This window comes from Solanum dulcamara, chromosome 4 (genome assembly GCF_947179165.1).
Source record: "Solanum dulcamara chromosome 4, daSolDulc1.2, whole genome shotgun sequence".
In the NCBI taxonomy this organism is placed as follows: Eukaryota; Viridiplantae; Streptophyta; class Magnoliopsida; order Solanales; family Solanaceae; genus Solanum; species Solanum dulcamara.
In genome coordinates, this window is record NC_077240.1 from 11062953 (window position 1) to 11088077 (window position 25125).

General features: G+C 33.3%; 2 protein-coding genes and 1 pseudogene across 2 annotated transcripts; all 3 read left to right on the forward strand.

Moving 5' to 3' along the window:
- Positions 1–4888: 4888 nt before the first annotated feature.
- LOC129886193 (mannosylglycoprotein endo-beta-mannosidase) lies at positions 4889–16139 on the forward strand. Its single transcript, XM_055960771.1, has 11 exons — positions 4889–5116; positions 5591–5729; positions 5954–6181; positions 7541–7599; positions 8513–8561; positions 8919–9149; positions 10123–10292; positions 10395–10599; positions 13772–14434; positions 14517–14744; positions 15075–16139. The coding sequence occupies exons 1-11, from the start codon at positions 4977–4979 to the stop codon at positions 15867–15869; spliced, it is 2907 nt and encodes a 968-aa protein (XP_055816746.1). The 5' UTR covers positions 4889–4976; the 3' UTR covers positions 15870–16139.
- A 70-nt stretch (positions 16140–16209) lies between these two features.
- Positions 16210–18547, forward strand: LOC129886194 (acetylajmalan esterase-like; annotated as a pseudogene).
- Positions 18548–22564: 4017 nt separating this feature from the next.
- On the forward strand, positions 22565–24253 carry LOC129884672 (acetylajmalan esterase-like). The gene is made up of 4 exons (XM_055958958.1): positions 22565–23121; positions 23216–23355; positions 23451–23724; positions 23867–24253. Exons 1-4 carry the CDS (start codon positions 22644–22646, stop codon positions 24082–24084), a joined length of 1110 nt encoding a protein of 369 aa, XP_055814933.1. The 5' UTR covers positions 22565–22643; the 3' UTR covers positions 24085–24253.
- The last annotated feature ends 872 nt before the right edge of the window (positions 24254–25125 follow it).

Here is a 25125-nt window from a genome sequence, read left to right on the forward strand (position 1 = left end):
ATGATTACCAACCATAGTTTCTAGGTTCTATGTATCAAATGATGAATTTAGGGAGTAAAATCCTTACCTTAAGCGTGGAAATCCGAGGGAAATTGATGGAATTCGCCCTAGGTCGCCTCCTAAGGTCTTAGAAACTGATTTTGCAGAAAAAACTGTTTCTAAGATTTTTTCCTGATTTAAGTTGCGTTCGCCCCGCTTCGGCGGGACCCATCCTGCTTTGTCGGGATAGGTGGAGACAGAGAGCTCGTAAAGAGTCTCCAAGTCTCCCCTTTCACAACATACCCTCTTTCTAAGACGTATTAAAATATATCCTTCACGCCAAATTCAATTTTGAGAGTTTTTCTCGCTCGAATGATATTCCGCGAAGCCATAAATGTTCCGTATCGTCTTGGCTATTAGCTTATCCAAACAAATCAGAGGTTCGCTCTCCCACCATTTCACATGGTCACCCTAGACTTCACCTGATTCAGAATTCGTTCAAATCTAGCCTAGGCTAAATTTTTCCGAAGTTACTATCCGAAGTTTTTTGGCCCGAAATTTTTTTCCATTGGCCTATTTCTAATGACAAGGAGAGATCGTTACAATAATTTAAAAACTCACATAATTAATACATATATAATTTACGTGGAAATTTATGTACTCTTATTATTTTATACAGAATATAAGGTGGAATAACTAAAACATGCATAAAATAATTCATAAATTCACTTATAATATAATTCTTACATAACTATACCTGCCTAACTCTAATCACATGGAAGTGGGGTGGGCAGGGGGAAATGTACATATATATTCTCTTGTTTATAGACTTTTTTAAATACTTTTTTCATTATGATATTTGATTAAATACGTCTAATTCACTCTTAATTCATATGCATATTTAACCATCTACGATAATTCCTATAAATTGTTTTTTTTTTAATGACAAATAAAATCTGCAGTCGCTAGTCTTTGGTTGCATACCCGCTCTTATATATGCAATAGCTCGCAAACAATATAGGAGAGGCACTACACAAGTCTAATGCGACGAGCTCGATCAAAAACAAACTTGTAAATGATTGTTAAAAAAACGAATTGTGCATTTGTGTTAGACTGCCCTGTGTTCCTTTCTAATTATCATATATTTATTTAAATATTTATATGAAACAATTTGACTTTAAACATATAAAGATTTCAGATCGATTTAAATTTCACCATCTTGCATTGAACAAATACTAAAGTTAAGAAACAACAGGAAGGATGATTTTAGTTTTTCACTATTGAACTTAAAAACAGCAAATGCTGAATTACGGTAGTTCTAGTATTACCTTCTTTTTTTACAACGAATTGAGCAATTAAATTTGAATTTGCATTGAAAAATCTCAAATTGGGAGTAAAATACTTTCTAAAAAAATAATTCCATATCAGAATGACTCAAACTCAAGATGTCTAATTAAGAATGAATGTATACTTACCAATTTATTACAATTATTGTTGGTCTTGCATTACCAATTATTGTTCTTAAAGGTTCCCTATAATATGCCTCTTTGTGTCCTACTTAAGACCTTGGTCCAAAACTTCTGTTCACATTCATAAAGTCTAATATCCTAGCTTGTCCAACTCATAATAGCGTGGTCTAAAATTGAATTTATACAAGAGATAATTAAGCAAGTGATCATTTGACCATCTTTGTTACTTAAAAAAGTCTTAACTGTTACTCTATTACTAAAAATAGCCACGTTGCCTTATTTATCTCCTTATAATCCTCTTCAGTTTTTTTTCTCTATCGTCTTCCTTTGATCCTTTCTATGTAGAAGAATTTGATATGCATAATTTTTTTCGATGTTATTCTCCCATCAAAATTGAAAGAATCAAACAAAATATCAGTCAATTTATTCTGTAATAAAATAAACAAGTCAAATGACTGTCATTGAAGAGTATCGAAGCTCAAATTTTAAAATTTAATTTGTTATTTTCGTGATAATTTTGAATGAATAATATATCAAAAGAATCAAAACATGCATTGAAAAGAGCTCATATTTAAAATTTATGTTATTTAGAGGAAGATTTGATTGCATGTCTATTGAGATCCGCCATTGAAGAGCTTTGAAGCTTAAAATTTAAATTTCAACTTGCCGCAAACGTGAATTATTTTGAGTGATACTCAAAACATAGAGATATACTCATATCTAAAAATTGAGATTGTTTAGAGGAGATTTGAGCTAATCAAGATTGAAAAGGAATAATCAACTCATTGAGTGAGATAAACTATTGCAATGTATAAATATTGTATAACATAAAATGAATGTATATATATTTCTTATAAATAGCTATTCATCGTATATACACGACTCTACATTATTTATATAATGTAAATACATTACATATACGTGCGATTATTTTAGCGGGAAAACTTTTTGGCCGCCAATACATTTACATAAGAATTCCTTTATACAAATTGTCGGGAAACTAAAAATATTTATGTCCCTCTAATCGTATCCCTTTATAGCTGACGTAAATCTATATTTAATGTATAATAAGTATATATCATGTATATAAAAAATAATTATATAATCAGTATTGTTGTTGTTGTATTATCGTATAACGATGATTTTAAATTTTGCAAAAGACAAATAGTAGAGTTATTTTTGAAGTAATGCACTAAATTGTTGTATAGTGTAAAATTCCCTAAAACTAATTATTTTTTTTTGACTAATAGGATAATTACATATATAAGAGAAATAAGTAGTTAGTTTGTGAATGTGTATTCCCCCTAGCGGGGGTGCACGTTAGTAGTCTTGTGGGCCACATCCCGGTCCTGGAAATTGTTTCATCAAAAGTAATTGTTTTAGTATCTAGATCGTATCTTTTCCACTCCTGATAAGCATACAATAAACTCTTGATAAAATAATATTCGATAAAATAATAATTTTGTTAAATAATTTTTTTTTTAATTTTGATTTGAATCAGTTATATTAAAGTAATATTTTCATTAAATGTATTAGATAATAATTAAAAATAAAGTATTAAAGACCCCCCAAAAATATAAAATAATAATTACTAGAATACATCAAAAATTTATATATATTTAATTAGTCAATAATACTAGACCAATTATTATTTCTTTTTAAAATATAATTCTATAGTTGATTGTTTTTTCTTCCCATCAAAACCAAAATTAATCTCATCCTTAACTTTTTGAAAAGCGAACACAATTTTTGGAATATTTTATTCGTGTTGTACCAAATAGTTTGACAATGTAGTCATTGCTTCAAATGTCTCCTTTGACGATACAGGTGAGACAATGCTACTATCATCTTGTTCAGGATTCTTCTCATCATCATTATTTATTACAGATTGCATACTGCAATCTTAATTCAAATATAGTTTCCTAGATTAAAATTTTTAAAATTCTTAATTCAAATATTTTTTCTTTCTTATGGTACATACGGCAAAATACTCTCTAAAATAATAAATATTTATTTATCGATAAATAAATATTTTATGCATTTATCGATAAACTAATAATCTCAATAAATGATTTTTTTTCCGATTCCAAGCATATGCATTTATAGAGGTTTATAGAGGTTTAACTGTATATAGGAGGAACTAACAAAATAGTTGATACATCAAAAACTGCTTTTCTTGCTCTTTTTTTTGCCAATAATTCTACAATCCTACTCTGCTCCTGCCAATGTAAGACATTCTTAGAGTATCCAACGCCTCCATTAATGACTTGCACTCAACACTTAGATTATTATAAAGTAATAATTATGCTCATTTATGTGAATAATATCTATTGAGTCAATATTGATTTTCTAGAGGGGTTCGATTATGCTCTACTTCTAACATTAGACCACTTTTGAGCGCTTAAAGCTCCGCCGCAGAAATGCAAGGCAAGGCTGCGTACAATAGACCCTTGTGGTCAGGCCCTTTCCCAAACCCCGCGCATAGCGGACACTTTAGTACACCGGGCTGCCCCTTTATACTCAATTTTACTCCAATCCTATAATTTCATAAGTAATTTTTCCCCACCCTATTCTCTAATAGTATGAATAAAATTTTTATTTACCTTCTGAAATAACTTAAACTCTCAAATCTATAGTAGTTGATGGAGATGCTCAGCCATCTAAGCAAAACTCACTTATCTAACTCAACAAGTCGTTGAACTCAAGTTAGCAGGTTTGGAATATCGTTATTTTGCTTTTCAAGGGTTTTATCCTTATATCATTTTACTTTTTATTTCTATCATTATATATGTTGTTATTGTGCTTAGAATTATCCTACTATTTTATAGTTATCACTATTTCTTTATTAGTTGCTTTGTTTTCTTCACTATCACCTTTTCATTTCATACCTATCGAATTGAAAATGCTTTAAAAATAATCTCTCAAATTGAAATAAAATTTAATACACTCGACGCTCTCATATCTCGTGAAATTTGATTGGTATTTTTTTTATTGAAAGAAAACACGATAGGTGATGCGTTCAAAGGCTTCTTTTTTTAAAACATTTTGTCAGAATAATCAATACACTCTCCGTCCATCTTTACTTGTCTACTATATTAAAAATAAATATCCAGCAATATTTGCCCAATATATAAAATCAAGAGATAATTTATACTTAATTCTTAATTTATTCTTATCATTAATTAATAATTATTTTTTTATATTTTTAAGACATTAAATTTATTATATTTAAAAAATAATATTATAAAATTATCTTTCTATTTATAATTTCTTAAAAATTATATAAAATCAATAATGGACAAATATGGTTAGACAAACCCACGTAATTTATCTCTCTCCAAAAAGAAAAAGAAGAAATAGACAACTTAGAGAGGGTCCCACCACAAACAAGAATTGCAGGACCCAACTTTTATCCTAAACAATGCGACATGAACAACCTCTTCCACAACTCACATAATAAAGCAGTAGCAGTGATGATCATCATTTTGTCGGAAGAGAAGATTAAGGTTGTTCTGTAGGGTTTGTTTAATGGTGAAGACAGTGTTGGATAAAGGGTGGTTAGCTGCTCGATCCACTGAGGTTGAAATCAATGGAGTACAGCTTACCACTACTCAACCTCCTACCCAACCTCCTAACTCTCCTTGGATGGAAGCTGCTGTTCCCGGAACGTAATTTTTCCTTTATTCGAGTGGAATCTGGTGATGGGTTTTGTTTACATTTTTGAATTAATTCACTGTTTCTTTTGGGGTTTTGCAAGAGGGAATTTGGTAGTGACAAGTTTAATTTTTTTAAAAAGGAATGATTTTTATGGTTTTGAACAATTGATTTTGTTATTTCACCTTACTTCTGCCTTTTGTAGTTTATAAAAGATACAATCTTTTGTAATGAAATGACTAGAAAGAGTTTTGGTATTGTAGTTTAAATTTCATAATCTCATTTGGTAGCTTGCATCTTGATTTTAAAGTGGAGAAAGATGGTGACTTGAAAATAATAATAATCAGATTATAGCATTTTCTTAAAGGGTTTGATGTGATGTTTAAATTCAAGCATTGTGAAGATGGTGCTTTGTATTGTTATATTTTCACTTTGTAATTCATCCATCCAAAAACAAAAAAGGAGTCACTTTGTAATTCAAATTGCAGTGTTTTAGGAACTCTGGTAAAGAACAAGCTTGTTCCTGATCCTTTCTATGGGCTCGAAAATGAATCCATTATTGACATTGCTGATTCAGGGAGGGAACACTACACTTTCTGGTTTTCCACCACCTTTGAATGTAAGCTGGTATGTATACAAAGAATCTAATCTGTCTCATTTGCATTCGGTGCTTCATTTTCTGTAAAGGGTTTCTGCTTCTATCTAATATGTTCTCCATGTTAAGTAGCTCGAGCATATTTATTTAGTCTACTGAGTGAATGTTACAATCTCTTATTTCATTTCCTCTGTGATTTTGCAACTGTTCCCTTTGTTCGTTGCTACTGATAAGTGATTGATTAAATTTTTTTCAGTCAAATAATCAACATGTGGATCTTAATTTTCGGGCTATTAACTATTCTGCTGAATTCTATCTGAATGGGCACAAGGAGGTTCTTCCAAAAGGAATGTTTAGGAGGCATTCTATTGATATTACTGACATTCTGCATCCAGATGGTCAGAATCTGCTGTCTGTGCTTGTTCATCCTCCTGATCATCCAGGGCGTATTCCTCCTGAGGGTGGTCAAGGTGGTGATCATGAGGTATTCTTCAAATTAAACTTTAGCCAAATCATTTTGGAAGTTTTTATTATTGTCTTCTGGGGGGCACAGTATGATTATTCTCTCATGGGAGACATCAATACAATCACACAAAAGATAAGTGTTGGATATCATTTTCTGGTGTTTGGTTCGGCAAATATTTTCTTAGAACTATCTTAACTTTTAACTTCATATTACTTGCTCCAACTAACACTTAGAGATTATAATGAGTTTGGTGTTGGTTCACTTCTTTTGGTATATGGCTTGTATACGGGGTTTGCCCCAAATGTTAATAAAATTATTTATCCTATCAAAAAAAATTATATCAAAACACTCCCTTATTTGCTAATATTATTTTAAAACTTTTAATGTATGTTTGATATCAGGAAATATATTGCACTCACCATCAAGACCATAACATCTCCCTAGATTACATATGGGTCAAGATGGTTGGTGTCTGGTGGTCTATCTCTTAGCAGGAACTTTAAACTGTAATTTTGAACTGCAAAATCCCAAGCTTATAGGTTAACCATTTCCCAGACTAGGCAATACTAGTTACCTGGGAAAAGCTGTAAAGACTTACATAAAACGTATGAACTAATGGTCCAAATGATGTTTACCAGTCGATATTTTTCAGTTTACAATCAAACTGATCTAATCTTGAGAGTAGGATTGTTTTTGTGTTGCTATGATGTATACTGTTCTCGAATTTGTATAATGTACGTTTACAAGGCCAATAAGCTTTTCTGTTTTTTCTTTCTTATTCAAAGTTTAAACTATAGTTATTGAGTAAAAATTACCTTTGCATCCTCTGGATGCTTTGTTATTAATATATCACTTATTTCACCAAAAAAAGGTTATTGAGTAAAAATTAACTGCACACTTGTAAGATATCCCAACATTCCACATGTATCGAATATTTTTTTCTGGGGATGTGGTAATTTCGGTAAGCAAGCTATAGTCAATGAGATGGACTGAGTTCAGATGAGGCGCTGTGAAACTGATTTGTTGCTTTGATTATCTTGCATTAGTTTGAATTTAGCACCACAAGCTAGTTTATCGGGGTAGTAAATTCTAGTGTTTTTGTACGGGACATGGATCAGTCCCTTTTCACTTTCAGGAGAGAGAATTAGTGAAGTTCGTAGAATTATTCTAGAGTTAAATTGTATTCCCGACTTTATGTTAATGTTTTGGCAATTTTGGTTGTGTTACCACGATAGTTGTGTTATTTATAGTAAACTCGTTTTAACAAGAAAGTATTCCTGTCCATCATTGTCTCATTTGCAAAAGATCAATAGTGAAAGTATATGTTTCTCTATGATGTGTGGAACAGACCCTAATTTTCTCTTCTCCATATCTTAGATTGGGAAAGATGTTGCTGCACAATATGTCGAAGGTTGGGATTGGATGACTCCAATAAGGTGAGAACAGATTTACTGTTTCTGAGCTAGTTTTTGCATCGATTTCTTCACTGTAACACTTCTCTTTTGACATTTGGAATTACCATATGAATATGTATAAAAGTATCTCACTTGGTGGAACATTTTGTTTATGAGATTTTAGCCTGCATTTTTACATATATAATCTCGTCGTTGCATATGTGAGTTTTGAACATTGCGGGTCACAGCTCAGAAAAGAGGTGAAGGGATGAGGTAGGTTGATGTGGAAAAACCTTCCTTTCCGCATACCAGAACTATACCAAAAGTAGAGAAACCTACCCAAGATGTTTGTACATATATAATGTCATTGATTTAGAAATTTGTGGCTTGGATATGTTATTGTGCTGTAAACTCGATGTATATGACTTGTGCCTGCTGGATAATCTCAATCATAAGAAAAACCAAATCTCTGTATTGAGCTCAGATTCAAATAAACCTGAGACTTTCGTTTCTCCTCTTTCGAAGATTATATTAACCAATTAAATAGTGCACAATTTCACTTTTTCGTCTTTCTAAAATTTCTGTAGGTTTAGGGGTGATGAACTCTTTATTCAGTAGCTTTCAGTGAAAGATTCATATAAATAACTTGCATATAAGCTGTAGTTTTCAGGCCCCACCAAAAAACAATGTTTTATAAACCCCCAAAGAAGTTAAAGAGGCGAAATTTTGTTCTAAATAGTGAGCAATGATTTTGTCATCTTATAAATTTATTTTCATTAAATATCAAGCCCAAAACTCATATTTGAATGTTTGCATTGATGTTGTTCCTCCCAATTTCTTGAATTGAATAACTTCACAACAACTATTGCCAAGTGCAGTATTTCTAAAACAAAACAAAGCAGGATTGTTTCGCTGTAAATGTTAATGTTGTATGATATTCACATTATTATTACAGGGATAGGAACACTGGCATCTGGGATGAGGTATCCATTACTGTTACAGGGGTAAGGTTTCAATCAAAATCTAGTTTTGGCTCATGAATCTTTAGTCTGTTTCTTTGAATAATCATTGGAAATTCTTATAGTTCTGTTGTGAACTTAGGTTTTTAGACCTGTGTACTTTTAACCAGGAAACTGTTGGCAACTATTTGTTTTTACAATTTTGGGTGTTAGTGATCAACTTTTCCTATCCTTTATATATATATATATATAAAATTTTGCTTTGTGATGTTACATTGCGACTTTTACAATTCGTCAACAAAAGCCATCAAATCCTTAGCCCTGAGGTATTATGTGCTGAGTTTTTCCTGTCATGGTTAATATATAGTTCCTGATTCAGTTTAAATATCAATTCTGGTGCAGCCAGTGAAAATAGTAGATCCCCACTTGGCCTCGTCGTTTTTTGATGGTTACAAGAGGGTATATTTGCATTCTACTGTAGAGTTGGTGAACAAAAGTGCCTGGGTAGCTGAATGCTCGCTGAACATCCAAGTGTCAACTGAACTTGAAGACGGTACTTTCTTAGTTGAGCATCTTGAGACACAGCAAGTGTCTATTTCTGCAGGTGCAAATATTCATTATACATTTCCTCAGGTTAGTTTCTTCTTTCTCTCTTTTGTTTTGTTACTTTGTTTTTTCCTTTGATTCTAATCGTAATATTGATATATTTGTTTCTTCTTCCTTTTCATAAAAAAAGTATAAAAAAGGTTGTGATGCCAGGCCTAAGAAACATCTTGTAGTGTCTCAATCTTGTATACAAAGTCACTTTTAAATGGCCCAATTGGGTCTATGGTTGAGAAAACCACGAGTAGGACACGGTACAGTGCACTCCTTAGTTAGGGTCTTAGAGTAATATTTTAAAAGAATGCAACACACCAGTTTATGTTGGCATATTTGTAAAAAAATCCAAGTGAAGGTTGCACACCCTCTGGCTTTAGTCTGCTGGATGTTTTCCTTGGTGATCTGAATAACAATCCATGTGGGAGGGGCTGTGAATGTTTCTGTTACTGAGTTTCCTTGTTACTTCCAATAGTTCTTCCAGTTGAATATATCAGAGAGCTATACAGTACTGAGAGAATATGCTTGAGATGGTAATCCAATAACTTGTTACGTTTTATCTTAGTATACCTACAATGAGGATGTTGGTTTGACTGAGGATTGTCCAAACTTTGCAAGTTTTTCTCACGTTGCTGTTCTGAGAACATTGTCTTTTATTCACTCTTTGAAGTTGGTGAACAATGGTGTAATGAAACAGGACATTAAAGTGCCTCATGAAAAACAAATCCTGTTGGGATGTTTGATCCAGTTCATGTGCTGAATTAGCACATACTCTAAATCGAGTACTCCACTCTATATGAAGTTCTTTATTTTTGTTGTTGGTTTTTAGATGTTTCTCTTTTATGGGTGTATCTATTCTGTCTCTTTTATTGAGCTTCTGTGAAGTCTTTGCTTTGAAAATCAATCTTCTCCGTTGTACTTCTCGTAAACTTATCTCAGGTTTATTCTGTTAAAAAGAGAACAAAATGAAAAGCTTATAGTCTAAGTGGATTAAATCTTTCCATTGCAGCTTTATTTCTACAAACCCAATTTATGGTGGCCTAATGGCATGGGAAAGCAACATCTGTACAACGTCGAGATAACTGTTAATGTGAAAGGTTATGGAGAGTCGGATACATGGAGTCACCATTTTGGCTTTCGCAAAATTGAGAGTCATATAGATAGTGCCACAGGTGGAAGGTAAACTGTAACTTTGAAATCTCCTCCATTTATCTTCTCCAGAGAAATTTGGCTCGTTAGTTAATATAAATGGTGTTTATTTTGGCTTTGTTTTCATGGAAGGCTCTTTAAGGTAAATGATCAGCCAATATTCATTCGTGGGGGTAATTGGATCCTCTCAGATGGATTATTGCGGCTTTCAAAGGAAAGATACGAGACAGATATCAGATTCCATGCTGATATGAACTTCAACATGATGCGTTGTTGGGGTGGGGGACTGGCTGAGAGACCCGAGTTTTATCATTATTGTGACTTGTATGGTTTACTGGTGAGAACAATCACTTCTAACCCCACCCTCTCTGTGTTTGTGGGTTCTAACTTGTTATTTACGTGTTGATGTGCTCTGGCTTGTGTGTGCATGCTCTAATTTGTGTAGCTGGAAAGGTGACCTCTTGATTGCAGAACCAGATGCCAATGTCTTAAGGAATAACTTTACTGATGTGGACGTGAATCACTCTCTATATGTTGTTATATAAAAGGTAGAAAATCTCCTCATCAAAAAAAGAAAAAAAGAAAAGGTAGAAGATCTAGACAAGATACAGGATTTTTCACAAATAGCATTCAATCATCTATACCAAAAATTAGAATGTCATAGGTGTACTAAAATGCCATATAACTCTCCCATATTTTCATTGTTCTCCTGAATAGACCTCTCCTTTAAGGCAACAGAATCTGATTATTCCTCAGTAAGCCCCCTCTTGAGTTTATGTTTATCTAAATTTCATGCCGTAGAGCACTCCTCCTTACCTTGCTTTGTATGCCTGTGTCAGGTTCCTTTGAATTTTTAGATCATATGGGTTGAAGCTTGAAAGTAAAACAGAAGCCAACTTGCTTTATCGCTTCTAAAGGGTAACTTGACTCAGAGATAAAATATCTGGATGGTTTAGTTGGCAATTATTATGGCATGTTTTTTTTTTGGTGATGATGATTATTGCAACATTGGTTGTGGATGTCCATATATCTTGCTAGGCTGATGAAGCTACTGTCACGACCCAAAATGGGCCATGAGTGACACCCACACTTAACCTCCTTGGTGGGAGAACCAACGATACAAACTCCAACTTATAAAATATGACAATAATGCGGAAGCTCAATTTATATGAGTAAGAAATAATAAAACCACTTAAGTCTATTACATACGTTTTTCCAAAACCTGAAAGTCAAGGACATCGAATTCTAAAATACTAAGTCTGAAAATATCAAATACCAGAATAAATAAATAACTTAATGTGTTCGAAAACTAAGGACATCATGCCATGCCCGAGAGAATCCAACATGAGCTAGAAGGAATAGCTCACCCTGGAACCTGATGTGCTGGACACTGCTAGAGCTGAGGTCGAGTCGAAATCGATAGAACACTCGCTGCACTCTACAAAATAAAACAAAGAAAAATACAAGTAGAGGTCAGTACAGGACAACACCTACTGAGTAGGTATCATCGACCAATTAAAAATAGAAATCAATATGCATAAAGTAATAGCGGGAAATCAACCATAACACTTAACAGGTGGCAACCAACAAGATCAAGATCAAGTGACAACACAATGAACCATTACATAATCAGTCAACAATATCAAAAGTATACATGAGGACTCAGGCCTCCACACCACGGTTTATTGGGAAATGAGTTATTTGAGATTAGGTAGTATTAAGTCATTTTAATATGTTTTCCTTTAATATTACCGTGTCGGAAAGTGACACCCGATCCAATAATATCATGTCGGAACGTGACACCTGATCCAAATATACCGTGTCGGAACGTGTCGCCCGATTCAAATGTACCATGTCAGAACGTGACACCCGATCCAAATATACTGTATCGAAACGTGACATCCGATCCAAATATAATTAATTTATCATTCTTTATTATTACATTCCACTTCATTAACAATATTTCATCAAGCTTCTTTATTCAAGACATCACTTTTAATAAGGCAAGTTCAAGATTATGAATTTTACGGTCTTGGAATTTCAGACCAATCACAACAACATATCAACCATTCAAATCACAACAATCAAATGCATAGTAAACTTCACACATTACTCAATGACTATCAATTGCTATTAAGAGTTTATCTATGATATAGAATAAACCATAACCTACCTCCACCGAAGAACCAAAGTCAAACAAGCTAATTCACCGGTGATTTCCCTTTCTTTGATGCCTTAGAACGTTCCAATCTAACAAGTATACAATATTCGCAAGTAAATGAGTTTGTAGATACCCATACTATATATGTAGCCTAGACTCAAGAACCCATTCAAATCTATAATCAAATTCATAAATTTTGATACCAACAAATATCTCAAGTCTTATATTCCTAAATCTTAAGCAAGGGGTAAGTCTCAATTCCTCCAAATAATGTAAATCTAATGGTGTTTATATAATACAATACACCTAATATTTGATTACCTATATTCATATATTAAAATGTAACATGAACGAAATGGAAAAGAAAAACAGAAAGAAAATATATATTTATATATATACAAAATGCCAGAACCCATCCCCAAGCTCCATACTACCAATCACTAGCTAATGATGGCTAATCATTAGCCAATGATGTCAACAAATTCTTACTCAAATTTTCAGCCGTATAACAAGAAGAACAATAAATTTTGATGTCCACCCATAAGAACTAGTAATTTTCCATCTCATTACATCTTTCAGTCATTGCCTCGTGATTTCTTTTAATTAGCCCTCATTCTCATTCTTCTTTATCATCATTCTGTGATTACCACGTTGACAACCACTCATACAAATTGACTCCAATTCCCTCCCCTAAATACATACAATGATTATGAATTACCTGAAGCAGTGCGCACGTCTTCTGTAATACTCACGCTGCGATCACTAAGTCTTCTCGACCTAATTCTTTTTCAATTTCTTTCTTCTACAGATAATTGTGAACCTAAAGTAACCAACCCTACTATTTATTTTAATAAATAAAGTGGTATAGGATATTAAATAAATTACTACTTTAGCCCATTAATTAAATAAGTTATCTAAATTCACCCCTTAATTAAATAACCATAGTTATCGAATAGTCCAAATACCCATTAAAAATTTAAGGAATGAGACTTTTATGAAATAAAAAGCTCTAGTACTCAAAACGATCTAATGGGTCATTACAACTACTTATTTATTTAGACTCCGTAGAGCAGAGGCATTCATTGGTCTTCATGTACAGAGTATATATAGTTTGGTTTTTGCAGAATCTTGAACTGATCATTTACTTTTACTATAGAAAGTTGCCACTTCTATTCAGTGTGTGGAGTTCCTTGCAACAGTCCATGGATAGACACACAAAATTGGCATCTGCTTCAAATACTATTTAAAATGTTAATAAGTAGAGTTACTTGGAGATGAAGTGCATTTATAAATTAGCTCCCTATAGGATAAAAGAGGATGATAATGTGAATATCTCGTTCTTTGGCAGGTTTGGCAAGAGTTCTGGATTACTGGTGACTGTGATGGACGAGGTGACCCTGTGTCAAACCCAGATGGCCCACTTGACCATGATCTTTTCTTGCTATGTGCAAGAGATACCATTAAGCTTTTGAGGAACCATCCTAGTCTTGCCTTGTGGGTTGGGGGAAATGAACAAGTTCCACCACCTGACATCAATGCTGCTTTGAAGGATGATCTACAACTCCATCCATATTATATGAACTCAAACAACAGTGGCACGTCAACAATTACTCCCGTGATAAAGGACCCAAGTCAATATCTAGATGGTACTAGAGTTTACATTCAAGGGTCTATGTGGGATGGGTTTGCAGATGGGAAAGGGGACTTCACTGATGGTCCTTACGAAATTCAGAACCCCGAGGACTTCTTCAAGCATGACTACTATCAGTATGGCTTTAATCCAGAGGTCGGTAACGTGGGGATGCCAGTAGCGGCTACTATTAGAGCAACTATGCCTCCAGAAGGGTGGCAGATTCCTTTGTTCAAAAAATTATCAAATGGCTACATTGAAGAAGTCCCCAATCCCATATGGACTTATCATAAATACATTCCCTATTCCAAACCAGGAATGGTTCATGACCAGATATTATCATATGGGAAACCAAAAGATCTGGATGATTTTTGTCTGAAGGTGAGTGAAATGTTTCATTAATGTGCAAACCAATTTTGATTGTTTCTGCGTTTGACTTATTCTGTAAATAAATCATATACAGGCACAGCTTGTTAACTATGTTCAGTACAGGGCTCTTTTAGAAGGCTACACTTCCCAAATGTGGAGCAAATATACAGGTTTTTTGATATGGAAAACTCAAAACCCATGGACTGGTCTAAGAGGCCAGTTTTATGATCATCTCCACGACCAAACAGCAGGATTCTATGGTTGCCGCTCTGCGGCAGAACCAATTCATGTTCAGCTTAATCTGGCAACTTATTCTATAGAGGTAATCATTTGTCTAGCATTGTTAGAGGATAAATCTGATACTTTGGCTTAAATAATAGAAAGTGGATATACTTTTAACATTAATTATAAATATTGGAGGCTAGTATTCAGAACCTGAAGTATGTGGCATTGATCAGACTTTTTTTATTTTTTTGGAACTTCTACTTCTACTTACTTTTTCAGACAGGGAAATAAATGTAATAGTTATTATTTCTTCCATATCACCTAGACTTAAATATGCAACTTTTGCATCCAAAAAATGGATAATGCAGGAACTAGCATGAGATCTGGGAGAATTTTACTGTTTTCATGATTATTTTACTGTCTACAGGTTGTGAACACTACGTCAGAGGAACTTTCTAACGTTGCTATAGAAGCCTCTGTTTGGGATTTGGAAGGCGAATGTCCATACTACAACACCTCTGAAAAACTTACTGTGCCACCCAAAAAAACTATATCTACGTTTGAGATGAAGTATCCGAAGTCGAAGAATCCAAAGCCAGTTTACTTTCTTCTTCTCAAACTCTATGATGTGTCCGATAATCGCATATACTCTAGGAACTTTTACTGGTTGCACCTAACCGGTGGTGATTACAAGCTTTTGGAACCATTCAGGGAGAGAAGACCACCCCTCAAGATAACTTCTCTAACCTTTATAAAAGGGCCCACATATGAAATGCGCATGCATATCCAGAACACATCAAAGAAGCCAGATTCTAATGCTCCACTGTATAGAAATAACTTTATCGGAAGAAACGGCAGCTGTGAAGAATTGGATTCATCAGAATCTTTTGACCTTTTGGACGGGGAAAAACATGAAATCAATTTATACGAGAAGATTAGGAGGAACTTTTCTAGGGAGCACAACAAGGCAAAGGTTTCTGAAGTTAATGGAACAGGGAAAGGAGTTGCTTTCTTTCTTCATTTCTCTGTTCATGTTTCAAAGGAGGAAAACAAGAAAGGTGAAGACACACGTATCCTTCCTGTTCATTACTCCGACAATTATTTTTCACTGGTACCAGGTGAAGTGATGACAGTAACCATTTCCTTCAAAGTACCTCCTGGTGTCACTCCTCGGGTCACACTGCATGGCTGGAACCACCATGATGTACATACCATAATTTAAGTCGGTCATCTCCTTGCTCCAGTTTTTTTACAGGTGTTGTTGTACAATAGTAGTAGTTCATGTCACCGTTAGTTCTGGATGTCAAAATGTTCACTCTTTTGGTGCTTTGTACTGAAGTTTATCCTTTAGCACTGTAAAAAAGTTGATTCCGAGGGCACGAGTCTGGAAATAAGAGCTTTAATGCTTGTCGAACACAGTCCAGCTGTGCACCATAGGAGTTTTGACATTCATGTCATTTTGATCAATAAAATCGTTGTAATTTCCATGTAATGCTCTGTGCATGAGTACTCCTACCTGTGGAACTGCATTTTTGAAATTTTCGATTTGGTTTGGATACAATGTCAGTAATGAAACTTCGTTAGTTTGTTAAACATGGTCTAATAAACTGAAAATAAAAACAAGAATTGAGTCTTGGCTCAAGAAAAACAGACAAGGATGAAGCAATAAAAGAGTTGGTCACCTAAACAAGAATTTAGCAGTATGCACAACTCACTCAACATAACACAAGTATAATGTATCAGTTACAATTGGGCACATAATTCTTTACTAACTGAGCTATGAGATTGACAATTAAGATGCTTGATCTCTTACAAGTTCTTTCCATTCTCAGTTTCTTGGTTCTTTTGAAGAGTGATGCTCAGGTAATGCTTGAAGTTCCTTCTTTGATGAAATGCAAATTTGACAAAATATATCAGTTGGGTGACTCACTTTCTGATACTGGAAACTTCATCAGAGAGAGCTTCCTTGGAGCTTTCTCTCCATTTGCAAAACTTCCTTATGGCCAACACTTTCCCCAGAATAAATCAACTGGACGATGTTCTGATGGTTTGCTCATGATCGATTTCATAGGTACATACATAAATTCAATATTCTCCAATATTTTCCAATTCTTTCTTGAAGCTTTAAAGCCTTCCATGCGTGTTGGGTGGTCAATACACTTATTTGTTTTATCAGTAAAGTCACAACAATTTGTATTGTTCAAGTCATTGAACTTATATCATTTAAAGTGCTCACTTTTTATGATATGTTATTATACAGCATTGGAATGTGGTCTTCCTCTGCTAAATCCCTACAAGGATCAAAATGGAAATTTTACACATGGAGCAAATTTTGCAGTAGCAGGAGCTACTGTTTTACCAGCTGAAATCCTGACTTAAAAGAATATTAATTCTAATTCACTGATCACCAATAGTTCATTAAATGTGCAACTTGATTGGATGTTTTCTCATTTCAAATCCACTTGCTCTACTGGTAATTATATTTAAAATAAAAATTATTATTGAATACAATCAAATGATTTTTTTTACTAGTTTATTGCCCTTTTTATTTTTTATGTTAGATTGCTCAACGTACACTTTACCCTCTCAAGACCCACGCTGTGGAATTTCACTGGGTTGTTGTTGTTGTATGTTAGATTGCTCAAAATACCTAAAGAAGGCACTTTTCCTGGTTGGAGAAATAGGAGGAAATGAATTCAATTATGGCTTATTGCAAGGTAACAATGGAGGAGTTAAGAGCTATGGTCCCTGCAGTTGTTCAGATAATTATCAATGCTGTAAAAGTATGTCCCATTTTCTATGCTTTTAATACATGAAACTCGCTAAAGATGTTCATATCATAGATCAATAAATGCATGATATACGTATTTTACATAAATTTTAGTACTTAAAGGGGAGCCTTGGAGTAATTGGTAAAGTTGCTGCCATGTAACCAGGAGGTCACGGGTTCAAGCCTGGAAACAGGCTCTTGCAGAAATGCAAGGTAAGGCTGCGTACAATAGACCCTTGTGGTCGGGCCCTTTCCCGGACCCTGCGCATAGCGGGAGCTTTAGTGCACCGGACTGCCCTTTTTACATAAATTTTAGTACTTAGTAGTAGTCAATTAACCAAGAAGTATATATATTTTTCATCTCAATTTGTGACCAATGGTCTTCCTTTTGATTAAAATTATTTTGCTAATTAATTCGTTATTATTTCTTTCAGACGGTCATTGATTTTGGGGGTGTCCGAGTTATTATTCCTAGAAATTTTCCAATTGGTTGTATACCAAATTTGCTAACAATGTTTTCGACCAATAATTCAACTGCATACGATGAGTACCATTGCTTGAAAGATTTAAATAACTTGGCATTATTCTACAATCATCATTTGCAAAAAGCAATTCAAGAGCTAATGAAAGAGTATCCAAACATTACACTCATTTATGGTGACTACTACCATGCTTATCAATGGCTTCTGCAAAATGCCACAAGTCTTGGTAAGAACTCAAAATGTAAATTTTTATATTTAATGAGTATATCCCCACTTTATTATTTAAATTTTAAACTCCCTACAATACATATAACTCAAAATCACATACAATGTTACTCATTTTGATTGAAATGTACAGGTTTTGACAAAAATTCTCTACAAAAAGCTTGTTGTGGGATAGGAGGAAAATATAATTATGACAAAAATAGAATATGTGGAGCTCCAGGAGTCCCAATATGTGGTAACCCTGCTACTTACATAAATTGGGATGGAGTTCATTTAACACAAGCAACATATAAATGGTTGGCAATATGGCTAATTGATGACATGTTACCTAAACTAAAATGCCCACTTTAGGATTTTTTTTTTTTTGACTTGGTAAAGTTCAACAATCTTATATATATTAGAATAGCCTTCTCATTTCTTCTGTGTATTGAGTAATGCGTAACCAAGAAATTATATTTTCATTTTTAGTAGAAAAAATATGCACTCCCTATTTTATTTTACTTGACTCGTATTAACTTGATATAATTCTTAATTTTTTTTTATGAAAGATATATTTATATTTTATTAAATTAATCTTATTATTAATTTTTTAAAACTTTAAATTTGACTTTTAGTACTCCCTCCATTCAATGTTACTTGTCTCTTGATCACATGGAAATTAAGACAGCAATGTTTGCGTAAAAAGAGAATGGAGTGTTCATCATGAATCTCAACGTGGTGGCATGCAACATATTTAACGTGTAATTTTTCGATGATTATAGTACAGAAAATGTTGACTTTTAAAACGTGTACCTTGCAAAAATAAATGTTAGCGTGACAATTTAACGAAACCTGCCTTTTAGATGTACACAATTATTATGGAAAAGGGTCAAAAATACTTTTAAGTTATATATATAAAATTAAATAAAAATATTCTTAGTTAATAACTTGATCTGAAAAATGTTTATTTCGTCAATAGTTTAGTCCAACAATGTTTCTACCGCTAATAAAATGGTTCAAAAATTACCCCTTTTGTTATTTAATGGAAGCAGAAATGCACTTTTTCCGATAAATATATTATTTCTTAAACACATTTTATTTCTAATAAAAAACATTACGTTCGTATTCTTATTTATTTTTTTTAAATCACTTTAACTAATAAATAAGCCGGAAGTATTTTTTTTCTTAATTTCATTTTATCAATTAATATAGAATAACTATTTCTACCTTTTTAACTGATAATTATCAGTCATATATATAAGATCATAGTAATTCCATCATTAATTTTATTTCCATAATGATAAAAAATTCTAACAAAATATAAAATATTTGTTTTTCTTAATCTTTTTTTCGAATTGAATTAGGATAAACATTTGCTAACAATAAAAATTATTATTAGAAAAAAATGCGTATAAAAATATCAAATAATATATTTATTTGAAAAAAAAGATATTTAGACTCATTAAGTAACAACATGGATATATTGTGACCAAATTATTGACAACATGAATATTTTTAGACTAAAAATTACTAACTTATTATTTTTGGAACAAACTATTAACAAGAAATTTTAGATCAATCTATTAACTCAAGTATTTTTATTCAATTTTACATAATATATACATCTTTCAATGATTAGTTTGGTGGTTCTTCAACAGAGAAGCGACCGATGCTCAGCAAATACAATATTAAAGCTTCAAAATTAAGTTTCATAAGTTAAATTCCAAGCTCATTATCTCCTTTTCACGATCGAGTCCAATCCATAGATGGTGCATCAAGAGGTAATCCAGGTAAGAGTGGTGCTGCTGTGGTGTTTAGAGATGCTGCTGCCCCATATCCATACACCTTGCTCCACTTCCTACCTGCTTAATGCCTTTTTTTTTAAAAAAAAATAATCATTGCATTTAAATAAAAAAATTTAAAAGTACATAATTGCAACTCCACTACTTTAATTAAATATTTTTTTATGTGACTAAAAATAATGGAACTCTAAGTTTTTTAAATTGATTTTGGTCTGGAAAGAAAACTCACAGTTGAAGTAAATTACCGTTTCATCTAAAGAAGAAATACAGCGTTGGTACTTCATTATTTTTAATAAAACTAATTTTATTTGACTAAAATGATAAGTTCGAGGCGATTTTTTTTTCTCTCTTTCCAAATTGGCCTTAAAAAAACAAAAAATACTCAATCAAAACAAATACTAATACAACAATGTCACGATACAACTCCGTAGGCCGTGACTGGTGCCCGAATTGGACACCCATACGTACACTTAACCCCACTTAGCGTGTTAGCAGAATAAACAAAAATAGAAATCAAATGAGGACGCTAGAGAGCATACAGAAGCAGATGTAGCACACGAAAGCCGTTAAGACCGTCACTGAACACAAAGCCCAAAAAACATATACAGAACCCACCACACAAGTCTACAGACCTCTACAGAACGATAGCCTAATCATATGACGGGACAAGGTCCCGTCGTACCCCTGACCAACGTGTCTGAATATGCAACCGAAAAGCCAGTACCAAAATAGGGTCTCTGGATAAAGAAGCACTGTCAAACAGCAAAGTGGATGTCCTAGGCAAGTGGATTGGCAAACCGAGCGTCGGTACCTGCGGGCATGTAACGCAGCCCCCAAAGAAAGGGGGTCAGTACGGACAATGTACCGAGTATATAAAGCATGGACTGTAATAAGTAAAGCCATTACCAGAACAAAAGGTGCAAAAATGAGCAAAATATCCAGAATATCAAAATGCTTTTCAAAACCACAGATAATGTATGCAAAAAAACATATGCCATATCCGGCCCCATTATGGGACTCGGTGAATAAATCGTGGTCGCCACTCCGTCATTGGCGCCAAAACACATCATAACTCTAGAGTAGAGAATGTTTCCGTAACAGATCATATCATATCATATCAGATGGTCATATCAGATCATATCATATCATATGTGTACATGGCAAATTATAACTCCACAAGTCAAACCCATGTACAGGGCGTATCTGCCCCCTCACGTCGGGGCACGACAAACAATGCAGAGAAGTATGCACGATAACAAAACCTGACCCGAGTTCGGTGAAGGAAGCATTGAGGCATCCACGAGTGGAGTAGTGAGAAACTAAATGCACTTTAAATCATGTTTGAGACTCGATGGAGTTAACAAAATGTGCTATTATTCAAAAATCAAGACAAGAGTCGTATCAAGTACCTTTTGAATATCACTATGAGATATATCAAAATAAAACTTTTGGAATCATATACACGTATCTAGGCACGATAAAATATCCTTTGGTAAATCAAGAAGCTGGCCATCCTAGCGGCTCTACGAATAGGAACTTCCTTGGAATCATATAAAAGTCATATACTTGTTTCATAAAAATCATGCCAAAAAGAAAGATTAGCTTTATATACTTATGTCCAAACATGCCAAGAGAAAGAATAAGTTTTACATACTTATGCCAAAGACATGCCAAAAGAAGGAACGATTAGCTTTACATTCCTCTTACGGATTACTCCTAATACATTTTCCTCGTCGTCTCTTGAACCTATTTAACATGAGAATAATACTAAGATTAATAATCCTCCACTTTCCAATTTCCAACTCTACAATCACGTATCCATAGGAATCATTTTCTTATCCATTTCCCTCGACTAGTTTATTACTAGTTCCTAAATTACCAAAAATCGGGCAGCATCTCCCCTATAACTTCAACATCCCCGAGATTTCAACTCGGCCACCATGTCAACAACCATACCAACAACAACAACCAGTAGAATATACAAGTAAATCACTTCAACATTACTCAATACAACTCCAAACCACTAGTTCAAAACTACGATATCAAAACAGAGTTTTTAATCTTTATTTCATAAAATCTTTAACCATACCAAATGGGGAGGGGGGGGAGGTCGTGTGGATGCAACCAGAGTCTTTCGAAGTGCAAAAGTACGGGGTGTAACAAACAACAACAACTAAATCCCATAACGTGGGGTTTGGGGAGGGTAAAGTGTACGTAGACCTTACTCTTACCAAGGTCGGACGGCTATTTCCGAGAGCTAATTAAAACAAATAATAATAAGAGCTAATTTTTCACTATTTTTAGTGTAGCCACTTTCTTTGCCACATAGATCACTGTATTTTTCAAAGACATTAACTCAATGCTAATAAATTGAGGGTATAATAAAAAAAAATATTATTTTTTCTTGATTTATCAAAATTGACAAGTAAAAAAGAAAATCAAATTAAAAAATATTTGATAAGTAAATTAGGAACGGAGGGGATATAATTTAAGGATATGCCAATAAAACGCACCAAATTTATTGTGATATTTAGGTATTCTCCCTTTTAAAAATGTGTATATGATAGTCAAGGAAATCTGGCTAGCTGTCATTTTAGATACACAAAATGATGAGTATTGTTATTATATATATTATTTTTCTTAATTAATGGAGATAGCATTATAGCATTATATATATGATTACGTTTGCTGTACTAATAATAAATCTTCAAATTTAATTTTCATAATTCGATCGAGTGATGGCATTGACAATTAGAGCGGTTGTTTTGATAATCAGTTTAGTGGTTCTTCAAGAGATAGGAGATGCAGAAAAACCTGCAGGATTATTGATGAAATGCAGATTTGATAAAATATATCAATTGGGCGACTCACTTTCTGATACCGGCAATTGCCTCAGAGAGACCCTTTGTGGAACACATTCTTCATGTAGAAGATTTCCTTATGGAATGAACGTTTTTCATAAACCAACGGGACGTTGTTCTGATGGCATGCTCATCATTGATTTCATAGCGCTGGAATCTGGTCTTCCTCTCCTTAATCCGTCCAAGGATCCAAATGCAGATTTTAGTCATGGTGCGAATTTTGCAGTAGCAGGGGCTACTGCTTTATCAGTCAAATCCTTAACGGAGAAGAACATTGCTACGTCTTTCACAAATAGTTCATTAAACGTGCAACTTCATTGGATGTCTTCTCATTTCAAATCCATTTCTTCCCCTGGTAATTAAGGAATTCATTAATTATTTTCTAGTTAAATACCTAAATTTAGTCTCTAAAGTAATTAACGAGGAGTTGAATTGATATGCTTTCTCAGAAAAATTGAACAAGTCACTTTTCCTAGTTGGAGAAATCGGAGGAGATGACTTCAATTATGGCTTAGCCCAAGGTAAATCCATGGAAGAGTTGCGAAAAATGGTGCCAGATGTTGTTCAAACTATCATTAATGGTGTTAAAGTGAGGTTTTGATCTTAAATTTCCCACAACATCTCTGATCATATACGTTTTTATTTGTCTAAATTTGTTTCGTAATGATCAATTGTTATTTTCAGAGGGTGATTGGTTTTGGGGCTACTCGAATTATAGTTCCAGGTAATTTCCCAATTGGTTGTGTCGCGGCTATGTTAACGCAATTCAGAACCAACAAAATAACTGCCTACGATGAGTATCATTGCTTGAAAGACTTAAATAGCCTTGCAACATTCTTCAATCATCATATGCAAAAAGCCATTCACGAGACGAAGAAAAAGTATCCAAACATTATACTGATTTATGGTGACTACTACAATGCCTATATGTCGCTTCTACGAAATGCAGTCTCTTTCGGTAAATATCATTCTCTTTATTTTTTATTATAAGTTCCTTTTTTTCAATTTACTTGTCTTGTAAATTAAAGATTTTCAGTTTTCATAAATTAACTAATTCATTTACCTGTCGTTTTCAATTCTTGATTGAAATATATTTTCAGGATTTGATAAAAACTCGCTTCAGAAAGCTTGTTGTGGAATAGGAGGAAAATATAATTATAACACAAATAAAAAATGTGGTGCACCAGGAATTGCAGTGTGTGTTGACCCTAGTACTCACATCAGTTGGGATGGAGTTCATTTGACACAAGAAGCATACAAGTGGATAGCAAAATGGCTAATTGATGACATGTTACCTCAATTGAACTGTTACGATTAAGTTATTACTTTTAATTTCTATTAAAAATTTGATTGTACTTGAGTGAATTAAGGAGAAAAATCAATAAAAAAAATTATGATGAGAGAGAAATGTTAATTTGTATAATTGAAAAAAATAGAAGATATGATAATCTATATATGTGGAATACACAAATTCGGAAATGGCCCCTACAAACTCGAATGAAACATTAGTGCCGAGGGATAAATGTTTAAAACTATAGCTATAATACGTAATTAATAGCTTGTTTGGATGGACTTATTTTTAAGCAACTTATAAGTTGAAAACTGCTTATAAGTTTTTTTTTAAAAAGTACATGCAGATCAATTTTTTTTTGACTTATAAGCTATTTTTAACTTATAAACTGCTTAAAATAAGTTCATCCAAATAAACACAACTATTTATTGAGGCTTATTTTAAGCACAAAATGACTTTAAGTTGGCCAGCCAAATACTCAAAAAAAATTGAAAACAGCTTATAAGCCAATCCTAGCGGCCTCTATGTAGTATATATTAGCTTATTCGCGTAATTTTTCTTAATTTAAAACGTGAACTTTGAAAACCTCAAACAAGTTACTCCCTCAGTTAATTTTACTTATCATGTTTGAACTTGACACAATCAATAAAAAATAATAATTATATGATTATTTTACCTTACTATCCCTATTAATTGATGTTTAGTATTAAGTCTTGAAAAATAATTTGAATAATAAGTAATTAATGCTAAGGGTGAAATATAGAAATTTTTTTTATAATTTTTTAATATGTTAAAAGTGACAAGTAAAAGTGAAGATATATTTTCAGAATAGTTGACAATTAAAAGTGAAAAAATGGAGTACATTCTTATCCTTTTTCTTTCATTTGATTTTTTTTTATGATTAGAAAAGAAAGGACTAAGTAGAAGTGAGATTCTGTTTTTGAAATAACTGACAAGTAAAATAAATGGAAACCCTCCCCGGCCGGAGAGCCTCTAGGACAAGGAGGCGGCGATCAACCATCCACTCTCGAGATTCATATTGATCAATAGATCTCGGCGTCAAGAGTA

Coding starts and splice junctions, on each gene's coding strand:
- LOC129886193 (XM_055960771.1), top strand. CDS start 4,977: ATGGTGAAGACAGTGTTGGATAAAGGGTGGTTAGCTGCTCGATCCACT. Junction 9,150..10,122: donor TTCATTATACATTTCCTCAG/GTTAGTTTCTTC, acceptor TTTCCATTGCAG/CTTTATTTCTACAAACCCAA. Junction 10,293..10,394: donor GATAGTGCCACAGGTGGAAG/GTAAACTGTAAC, acceptor TTTTCATGGAAG/GCTCTTTAAGGTAAATGATC.
- LOC129884672 (XM_055958958.1), top strand. CDS start 22,644: ATGGCATTGACAATTAGAGCGGTTGTTTTGATAATCAGTTTAGTGGTT. Junction 23,356..23,450: donor CTATCATTAATGGTGTTAAA/GTGAGGTTTTGA, acceptor TGTTATTTTCAG/AGGGTGATTGGTTTTGGGGC. Junction 23,725..23,866: donor ACGAAATGCAGTCTCTTTCG/GTAAATATCATT, acceptor ATATATTTTCAG/GATTTGATAAAAACTCGCTT.